Source organism: Colletotrichum godetiae, assembly GCF_030913485.1.
Source record: "Colletotrichum godetiae strain CBS 193.32 chromosome Unknown BDP55scaffold_52, whole genome shotgun sequence".
Classification (NCBI taxonomy): Eukaryota; Fungi; Ascomycota; class Sordariomycetes; order Glomerellales; family Glomerellaceae; genus Colletotrichum; species Colletotrichum godetiae.
The window spans coordinates 266442-276818 of NW_026851300.1; the positions used below are offsets into that span (position 1 = coordinate 266442).

At 54.1% G+C, this 10377-nt stretch overlaps 3 protein-coding genes across 3 annotated transcripts; 1 reads left to right on the forward strand and 2 right to left on the reverse strand.

Annotated features, from left to right (window-relative positions):
- Window positions 1–16: 16 nt before the first annotated feature.
- Window positions 17–2378, forward strand: BDP55DRAFT_677565 (fungal-specific transcription factor domain-containing protein). Its single transcript, XM_060575916.1, has 3 exons — window positions 17–849; window positions 968–1405; window positions 1456–2378. The coding sequence occupies exons 1-3, from the start codon at window positions 131–133 to the stop codon at window positions 2288–2290; spliced, it is 1992 nt and encodes a 663-aa protein (XP_060424962.1). The 5' UTR covers window positions 17–130; the 3' UTR covers window positions 2291–2378.
- Window position 2379: 1 nt separating this feature from the next.
- On the reverse strand, window positions 2380–4478 carry BDP55DRAFT_618911 (carboxylesterase). Its single transcript, XM_060571302.1, has 3 exons — window positions 4005–4478; window positions 3536–3953; window positions 2380–3488 (listed from the first exon to the last, which is right to left on the reverse strand). The coding sequence occupies exons 1-3, from the start codon at window positions 4328–4330 to the stop codon at window positions 2448–2450; spliced, it is 1785 nt and encodes a 594-aa protein (XP_060424963.1). The 5' UTR covers window positions 4331–4478; the 3' UTR covers window positions 2380–2447.
- A 351-nt stretch (window positions 4479–4829) lies between these two features.
- On the reverse strand, window positions 4830–5712 carry BDP55DRAFT_719356 (uncharacterized protein). Its single transcript, XM_060578435.1, has 4 exons — window positions 5549–5712; window positions 5375–5490; window positions 5245–5318; window positions 4830–5188 (listed from the first exon to the last, which is right to left on the reverse strand). Exons 1-4 carry the CDS (start codon window positions 5587–5589, stop codon window positions 5042–5044), a joined length of 378 nt encoding a protein of 125 aa, XP_060424964.1. The 5' UTR covers window positions 5590–5712; the 3' UTR covers window positions 4830–5041.
- Between the last annotated feature and the right edge of the window lie 4665 nt (window positions 5713–10377).

Consider the following 10377-nt stretch of genomic DNA (forward strand, 5'->3'; position numbering starts at 1 on the left):
GATAATGGTTGTGGACCTTTCCGCGGGGAAATATCAAAGACACGACTCCCACTCAACTTCCCCGAGTGCGGTCTGCCGATGAACGGACTTTGCAAACCACAACTGAACGCCAAACACGAAGCACGCAACCATGTCCACAGGAACAGATCAGCCTACGCCCCGGCCTTACAGGTCCCATTTGCGACCAGCCTGTTTGCAGTGCAGGCGGCGCAAGTCAAGATGCCAGCAGCAAGAGGGAATCACATCGTCGACCTGTCAAATGTGCCATGTCTATGGCACGGACTGCGAGTTCCCACCATCTCCTCGCAGTGCAGGCCGCGCACCGCTCAACCCCGGAAAAGTCCAGAAATCCTATCGCACCCCTCAGTCTAACACGCCATGTCGGCGAGAGCCTCTGGCATCAGCCAAGGTGCATGTTTCCGTAACCCAGAGTAGCACCATACGGGCATCTTGTTCTCCTCCAACGAGCACGACGTCTAGCTCGGGCCCCAAAGTTGTGCTTGATCCACACAATACCCATTTGATGCTGGCGCTGGACAGCCCTGAAGACGAAGACAACTCGCACATCATTGGCCCAGCTGTCACAAACGACACCCAGGTCTTGGCTGACTACTTGAGTTCTGAGCCAAGCATCCACGAACGGATGATCCGTGTGGTGAAGCCAAGACCAGGAGCTCAGGTGGGCCAGATGCCCCATCCTACTATGGCGGGTGGGATCCGGAAGCCTGTCATCTTTACGGCGGTTCGGAAGCGCCCCTATGGTCTGTCACCGAGACAAACAGCACCGTTGCAAAAATACCAGATTGTGGAAAAGATGTTGGAGCCATGGACTTCAACACTGATAGATCTGTAAGTTCGGCCGTGGATTACTTGCCACCTCCAGAGGAATCATCATGTCTATGATAAAGCTGTGCCAGGAAGAGTGTGGGTGGGTACCAAGAGTCATTGTTAACCAGTCCTTACGCAGTTACTTCCAAAAGGTCAACATATGTTTTCCGCTTCTGGATGAGGTTTCATTCAAGCACCAATTCAACACAGCAAGAGACAGGATATCGCCGGCGCTCTTATCGGTCCTCTATGCACACTCTATGATCTTCTGGAAAACTAGTCCAGATTTGCCCTCGCAATATTGTCCAGACTCTCGGTTTATCTGGAACCAAGCCACAGAAACCTTGTTCTCTGAACTCCACATTTCGCCTGGAATTTCTACCATTATTGCCATTATTCTCAATGTGGGAGGTAGACCAACCACGTCAATGATCATGAACGAGATTCAGCTCGGCGCTGCTGTGTCACTGGCTCAATCACTGGGGCTCAACAGAGACCCCGTAGACTGGAACATTTCCATGCCGGAGAAGTGTCTGCGGATGAAGATATGGTGGGCACTCGTTGTACATGACAAGTGGTGAGTTGACCCCCGATAACAGCCTTGAACATGACTAACCTGACGTGCAGGTTGAGCCTAGCCTACGGGACGCCACCTCAGATCAAGCGCTATCAGTACGATGTTCCAGATCCCTCACTAGAGTATCTCACCGGGAAAGACGCAAGCGAAGCTCAAATCGCGGCCGCTTCGGTCTTTATCGGTTTGGTCACTTTGACCGGGGTTCTCGATAAGTATCTGGAGCACGTCTACGACCTTAACCAAGGCCGAGACCAAGATAGCAGCCAGACATCCCTTGACTTAGAGCTGAGCCTCGGCCAGTGGGAAGATTCCCTGAGCGACGACGTCAGGCGAATTATTACCCGCGGAAACAACCTGCATATCCCCGGCGCCGCGAACCTGAGACTAGCTTATCTCTCAACCGTGCTACTCCGCAGGAGGATCGAGCTCGATATCGAGAAGCAGGAGGACTCTGTTCCCGGTGACGCACTCACGAACCGATACATCCAAGTTCGCCGCGCCGCGGAGGAGATTGTGCTCCTTGTACAGGAGCTGGAAGAGATTCACCTTGTTGATTTCTGGCTTCCAGTCAGCGCGTTCGCATTTACATCGGCAATGACGTTCCTCTTGCGATGCGCCCTGGAAACCGAGAACACCGCCGGTGGCTTGGCTCAGAGCGCATCTTTAAAGCTGGCCAAGAACTTGATCGACTCCTTGCAATCTCACCAACAGAACTCGGGATGGGATCTGGGTGACCTCTGTTTGGCTCAGTACGCCGAGGTTGTTGAGCGTTTGCAGACTGCCGATAGCCCTTCGGCAACGGTCCCGGAGTTTCAACAGCTGATGATGTCCTCGGATGTTCCAATGATTGATGAGCTATTTCCTAATCTCTGGGATATGTTTTGATATGGCTACTTTATGAGCAATTTTACGTTTTCTTGTATCATAGATGATAAGCCTACGACTAATGATTGAGCTAATATTTCCTTGACCTCACGCTAAGCGTTCAAAATTGCATCCCATATCGAGTATGACACTAAAGATTGAGAGACCCCAGCTGTCATCAGTCTTCGAAGTTATCCGTCTGCTTCCACCAGAAATTACACTCTTTCTCCGCCCACTTATAGCCCGAAAATTCAGCTGAGGTACCCAATCCAGATCCGCCAGCACGCTCGTCGTTGCCCTCGCCAAAAATCATTGTCTTTCCCATTTCCTTGCCTTTCCGGCCTGAAAAAGGGAGCCACTCAGGGCGACCCTGAAACTTGCCCTTGATCTTGTTCGGGTCGCCATGAACAATGAAGGATGTAGCGTATGCATGCATATAGCCGGCGATCTCATCCTGCTTCGGTGAAATCGACCTGACCTCGGCATTGTAAGTCTGGTAACGCATCTGATCGCCGTGATTGGCACCGTATAGGGCGGTCTTGTTCAGGGCCCAGTGGTAAAGATACACGGGAGGGTCACTTGGCGACTTGCTTCCCCAGATTGCGGTCTGACGAACGGGACATGTGTATGCATAGTGACCGTAAGCAGCCTCAGAGCGCTTGTACTGCGGTCCGATATCAAGTGTTCGAGTCTCGACGTACTCGGAGTCCGCGTTTTTGGAAGGGTCTGAGTAGAGCTTATTCAACTCTGCTATACTCTTCTCGGAAAGTTGGGGCAAGAGTGTGCGGAAGAAGCGCTCGAAGTCCTCGGAGGTCGATGCCGTCTTAGGGACGTACATTGCTCCTTCATTGTGAGCAGATCCTGTGAAGATGGGGATTTTGTTCCATCTTCCTGACTTCCATGCATCGATGGGACGTCTCGAGATGATATCTCCGTCTAGGACTGGTTGCCAGGCCCACCGTACAGAAGGGTTAGATTGCTCGTAGATCTTTTGACCTGAATCGATGATCGTCGAAGATGGCAGCGCCCGAAGACACGGCAGAATCTCATGCTCGGGCCTGTTACCGCAGCCTGTGAGCTCAAGGAACTCTTTGAAATGTGCTTCATTCAGCTCAGACATTGGCGGGTGCACGACTCGAGCAGTGTGACCTCCAGAGTCCATGATGGCCTTGTGGAAGAGAGTATTCTTCTGGTTGATGTCCATGATGAGATGTCCGATCTGAAGAATGTTAGCATGAGTCAACTACGAGAATAGTTCAGGCATACTCCGTGCGCTGCGGCAGATAGCCCCATGATAGTCACATCATCAGAATCGCCACCAAAAGCCGCGATATTCTTTTGAACCCATTCCAAAGCCACATACATGTCTTTGAGTCCGAGGTTCAGCAGGCCCTCTTTCATCGTCAGTGCACTGTTCATCCCACCGGCAACACCGATTCGATATTGCATCGACACGCCAATCCAGGGTTCTTCAGACCATGCTAGCATGGACGGGGTATTATGCATCCGTGCAGCACCACGGTTGAAAGCTCCGCCGGGAATCATCACAGCAACGGGCAGCTTTTGGGCAGCGGCTGTGTGACCCTTGGGTCGATACACATTGATCGTCAAACAGTCTTCGCTTTCCCAATCAGGGCCGAGCCACTCGTCATCTGTAAAGGGAACAAGCTGCTTTCCTGGACATCTGTATGTTTGTAAGTTTTGAAAGCACGCGGATGGCTGAGTCCAGATTCACCTTGGGCCAAGCTCAAATGCCTCGAGTGTTCCATTCCCAGACGGCACTGGGACAGCATGCCTAAATCGCAGTTGTCCAACTGGAGGAAGTGCATATGGGATTCCCATGAAGCCCTCTAGCGGCTCTGGAAATGTGCCATCGGTCACAAGTCTGCCAAGAATGGTGCCTTGATTGACTGTGACCGAAACTGCTCGGCTGTACTTCGACTTGATGGATTGACTACCTGCATTCTGCCCAGTCCAAACATAGGCGCAAATTCCAGCAACGGCCAGCGGGAGACACAAGGTCAACCACCGGTGAGGGCCCTGATTCGTTGTCTTCGACATCTCGAAGATCTGGCAGAGAAGATGAGTCCTTTGGCCCCTAACGACTTGCCCTGAACAGTTTCGAGTTACACGTATTAGTTTCAAGGTTTCCGTATGAGAATGAGATGACTTGTTGTGTCTGTACGGATCTATGGGCACTAAGAATGGCTTGACATCTGAATGCCAGCCGCCAAGGGGCACGGTGCTGTCATGAATCAAGACGTTGCCGGCGGGATAAGATGGGGAACCTCGCCGCGGGAAACTCCCGGGATCCCGAGTCGAGACGTGCCGCCGGCCCCACCCAACGAATGATGGACTCAACGTGGCCCAGATGAACGTGCTCGGTGAACGGATGCCGATCTGTTGTGCAGAGAAATGCTGCCTTTTCCGAGCGCTAAGTTAAGCTTAACAGCATCTCCGCTGATCTGCAAATTTCATGATCTGCAGGTTCAACCCAGAAGGCCATTCCACTTACAGAGAACGAGCACATTAATGCCAATAATATGGGTTGAACAAATATGGGTTCAAGTCTTTGAAACTCTACGGATCTCGGACAAGCGTGCATGATAAGGAACTTTATCTTTCTTTCAGGTCGACATAGTCATCTCGAGGAGCATCTTAGAAATTGGTGGAGTAGATAGTCCTCTAACTAGAACCAGGCGATCAACAAACAACCCAGGAACACACAAATCCGATAGCCAAGCCCATATTCTATCCCATCGCGGCCAAAACCTAGTTGCAAATGATCTCCCCGTTACCACTCTGCGATGGCCAGCCGGGGCACTCAACGCAAGCCCCATCAGCATTGGGGTTGAACTTGCGGCACTGACGGACAAAGTCATCACCATCAATGCACTTCTCTCCTGATGCGCATTGCAACTAGCGGTTCTGTCAATACATGTGTTCAAGTCTTCAAACGATCTGATGCGACTTACGTATGAGCCACGCCACCTGACTCTGTCAGTAGCAGCCCATGTGAGTGCTTGGTGGGGCTGATAGACGATGGGTGCTGCTAGCTGTCAGTATGTTGCCAAAGTACTAGGTGGCGAATGAAGGGAGACTCACCCCAAGTAAATGGGTTGCTGCAAGGGTCTTCGGCTACCTTCTTGGTAGTCTCAAAGTCAATATCCTTGTCTCTGCCAAACTGGCAGGCGCAGTAAGAGTGTAGATCAGCGACTGATCTTTATTATAACTAGATTAGCTATGGACAGACTAGTGCTGGTAGGTGAAAACACTTACACAGACGCAAGGAACAAGAGTCCAAGTGACTTGAGAAGCATTTTGGAAAGAGTGTGAAATATGGCGGTTAAAAGAGTGAAGTGAGACGAGAGCTCGATAGTTGATAAAGACTGCGATGAAATGTTGGTGGGTATATGGCGTACTCAAAAGATTTAGTACTCACATGGAGGACATGGTTTATATACATCTTGTTCTAGTCGTTCTCAGCTACTAAGTCCGACAGAGAGTGTTGCCCGATATGATGTTGCCGAATCCGTCGGGATTCCCTTTCAAAGTCTGGGCTCGGCATCGACCGATCGTACTGCAAAAGTCAATTAGATGAACGGAAAGCATGCAAGAATGACACCGAGAACTCTTCTCCTGATCGGATGGTTCAAATGAATAAACCCACTGGGAGCACAGTTGACCTTCAGGTTCGTGACCTGTAATGGATGATTTGCACTAGCCGCAACCTACCTAGACTTATGGACCCCAAAGGCGCAGGGTTCACCATATTCGTGGTCCTCGAACACAGCCCGGTCTCGAGTGGCCCAATCCGTAAAGGTTCGCGAATTTTGAGTTCACAAAGCTCTCTCAGTTTCGGCCAGATTGGGCAAATAGGGCTTCTACAGGTAGTGGCTATTGAATCAGCGCAATCATGGTTATGCCTTGCTCCGATCAAAGGGTCCTTTCCTTATAGGGCTAAATTAACAGAAGGTCTCTCTCTGAGCATGAAGTCAGACGACAGAAGGTAATTAACATTACGACGTGCTGTGAGCCAAGTAGTTGTTGTTGTTGTTGTTGTATTTAACGCCGTGGCGGCCGGGCTAGAGCCCTTACCGCAGACCTCCCGAAGGGTATATGGCGTGGAGGGCCGTGAGCCAAGGCTACCTACTCTACAGTACGTCGTCTCTTTACATCGTCCTCCAAATCATGCCTTGTGGCCACTACGCGTTCTGTCTGTCCCCGGTTCCCGCTGGTGCCCCAGTTTCATTCTTTCCCAAATCGTCCCTTGGAATCGGGAGGTTCTTTGTAGTCCGCACTCACATCTACGTAGGTGTGGATGCTGCTACCGCAGACAGATCTTCTGGAAGAAGTCCGTCACGCGGAGAAAGGCCTCGAAGCCTCGTGGGTCGGTGATTAATCTCTTGAAGTAGGCCTCGAGAGATCCCATAGGGCCTATGGGCTCGGGCATACTGCGAGAGTGGAGGGTCGGCCACCGTTGCCTCCTCGCCAGCGTTAGTCGACAGTAGACCAGGTGGTCCACGTCTTTCGCCTCTCCACAAGAGCACATCATTAGAGCGTCGTCGTGGTTGAAACGTCGGTGATATTGCTCGAAGTCCCCGTGACCCGATCGTGCCGCCAGCAGGTGATGTAACGTAGCCCGCGGCAAGGCCAGTTCAGGAGGGCTGGACAGAGCTGCCTCAAGCCCCAAGTCCGCGTACCGCGGCCTTCGCTCTTTATACCACCATCTCCTGTGCTGGCTTTGTAATTTTTCCCTTGCAAGCCGCTTGATGCCCGCTAGTGTTGCCATTTGACCCATCCGCGCCGGCAGTGTCGTTCCTTCTTTGGCCAGCCGGTCCGCGGCCTCGTTTCCTTCGATGCCCTGGTGTCCCGGGGACCAGTGCGTCCGTATATCAAATATCCTGGCCGCTTCTTGGATTTCGAGGAACGCGTCTTGTGACGAGTCCGGCGCCTTGCCGCGGATGCCTTGTATAACGCTGGTGTTGTCGATACATATGTGGATTGGATGACCGCGATTGGTGAGCAGAGCCCTTCTGAGGCCGGTTCGCGCCCCTTCGACCTCGGCGTCGAACACTTCTGCTAGTCCGAGTCGGCCGCACCCTTGTGCTATGCGTTTGGAGTCTCGGTAGATGACGAAGCCGTACCCCACGGCTCCGTTCGTCGCCCTGGAGCCGTCCGAGAAGACGATCATATGGCTTTCCGGTACTGTCTTTAGCCAGCGCTCGAAAGCTTTCGCAGCCTCTTCTTTGCATTGAACTACTATCTGATCCTGTGAGCTTGGCAGGTACTGTGATTGAAGGAACGCTGGTCTTCCGCATCTTGGCAGAAGTTCAGCCGTCCGTTGTAGTCTCGTCTGTTGCTGTCCCTGCTGGGAGAGCCGCGCGACTAGCGGGTGTCGGCGATCAATCCTCTGTAGTCGGACTGCGGCCCGTAAGCGGACGCCCTCTAAGGCGACTTTGGCTGACGGTAAGCCGGCGTCTCGGAGGAGGCTACTGGTTGGCGTTGTCCTCCAGACAGGCAGAACGGCCCTTGCTGCCGCTGTAATGACGCTGTCGATCTTCTGCACGAGCCCCTTTTGGCCTGTGTTGACGGGTCTTCCTTGGAGAGGCGGATTCGTGTCTGTCTCCGCTTGGCGTCTCGAAGCCGGCTTCGTGATACCTGCGTACCATGTTTCGGCGCCGAAGAGCGCGATCGGCAGTACGCAGGAGACGACGGCTTTTCGCACGGCGGCCGCTGGGAGTCCCCTCTTTGTGTTCGTAAGCTGTCTCAGATGTTGAGCTGCCCTCTTTGCTGCAGCTACTTTTGCGTCGACATGGTGCCGGAAGGACAGTCTCTTGTCGAACCAGACACCCAGCCAGCGTACAGGTTTCGTCGAGGCCTTGACCACCAAATCCCCCGCCCGGACCTCTGGCAGCTCCGCTGGCTGGCCGTGCTTCCTAGTAAAGTGGATGACCTCGCACTTGCTCGGGTCAAAGGAGACCTTGTTCTCCAAGCCCCATCTGAGAATGCCGGCTGCGCTTCGGTTGAGTATTGCGACGTTGCTCTCCAGGGAGGGGCTGATGGCCAGAGTGGCGATGTCGTCCGCGTACCCGAATCGCGCGTTCGGGTCGTCTTCAAGTATCTCTGCGATGTAGAGCAGAAAGGCAATGGGAGATAGTGGTGACCCCTGAGGCAGCCCGCATGACAGCGGGAAGTACTCCGTTGTGCTTTCTTCCAGTCGGACTCTAGCGGTGCGGTTGCAGCAGAAGCTAAAGATCAGTCTGGTCAGGCCATGTGGCCATCCCTGCTGACGCAGTCTAATGACGAGCCGGTTCCGAAGGACGGAGTCGAACGCCCCTTTTACGTCCATAGTCAGAAGTGTCGCCGTGAGTCCTTTTAGGAGGGCCATCTCGATGTCGTGGTGAGGCAGGTCGTCAGATCGACGGCTGACCTGCCTTGTAGAGCCCCGATCTGTTGCGGACTGATGATGCGCTCGACAATCGCCAGGGACGCCATCCTTCTGGCTATCAGTCGCTCTAGTCCCTTGCCCAGGCACGAGAGGAGCGCGATCGGCCGCCAGGACCCGGGCTTGGAGGCATCCCTGCCGGCCTTCTGGATCATGACCACCTCAGCTCTGCGGAAGGGCAGAGGAAAGTGGCCGGCCCGCATACAGGACTGGAATAGCTGCCTGACCGGTTCCGAGATGACATCCCAGCATGCCTGGAGGAGGCGTGTTGTGATGCCGTCCACACCAGGGGTCGTTGTCTTTGTTAAGGTGGCCGTCTTCACTTCTTCTCCGCTAACATTGTCCTGCCAAGTAATCGCTCGCCTCGGGACGACGGGTACGTCAAACGGGTCACCCGGTGCGTCATCTTCCGCACTAAACCTGTCGAGAAGGGCTCCCCGAAGCGCTTGAGCCTTTTCGTTAGTATCCTCGATCGTCTGGTTGTCCACAACCAATGGGGGTGCTCTGGTCAGTAGGCTCGCCTTCCGCCAACCCATGATCTGGTACAGGTCCCGGTCTGAAGCGACTCCATCGATCTTTCCGGCCCAGTATGCTCGCTTAGCCTTCCTCACCGTGCTCAGGAACGCCTTTCGTTTCTCCATTAGATAAAGGTGCGCATCTTGCTCCGTCTCCCAGGCTTGTTGGTTGCGGGCAGCACGGTATGCTCTGTGGGCCTCTGCGCATTCCTCCGTCCACCAAGCCGCGCCTTTACCATGTTTTCCTCTCTTCTTGCCGACCGCCTCAATGGCTCGGGAGAAGAGCTCGACGATGTGACTTGCCTGCCCGTCCAGGTCTTCCGGAGTAGGTTGATCCCCCAGATTGGGCATCGCAGCTAGCCCCCTTCGATCAGGTCTCTCAGCCGAGGCAGCGCCGAGTCGGGCACTGACAGTGGCCGTGGCTGCGGGTGGCCCTCTCCCTGTGACACTGGGCGTTTGAGTAGTGGTATGACGGCCACGATGGCCTCGTGGTCAGCTCCCGGGTGTAGCTGTGGGCTGACCTGCGCGTGCGCAAAAGGGATATTAGAGAAAGCCAGGTCCAGGACATGTCCGCAATCCTGGTTGCCACCCCAACTTCGCTGATAAGAGAGAGATTGTGGCCGTCTGCCCAGCCTGCGATGTCATCTCCCCGGTTCCCGTTCCTCGTCCCGGGCTCCCAAGAGTAGTGATGCGCGTTGAAGTCACCCGCGATCAAAGCTCGCTCCGGGGGTTTGATTCTAGCAGTATCCCTGTTGTGCGGCTGTGGGGGTCGCGGGGTTGTCTGTACACTTGACGATAGTCGTCGTTTTGTCGACCACCAGCCACAGTACGTCTCTCGTGTGGACAGGCCTCTGCTGCTCCACCGTCATCCCTATCCCTTTGCGTGTGTAGGTCAATACTCTTGGTCTGGTTCCTTCGCTGTCCCAGAAGTCGACCGGGACGAAAGAGTCGAAACCCGGGTGCGTGTTCAGTTGCACGTTTCCGTCCTTCCAGCCCGTCCAGGGTTCCTGGACGAGGACCACATCTATCTGAGCCTCCCAGCAGAGCTGCAGGAAAGCCGTGTGCGCCGGGGGATCTTTCCGCTTGCCCTGGCAACGGTGATCCGTGGGTCGCGCTCTCGGCTTACGTCTCCGAGTCGAGTTCAG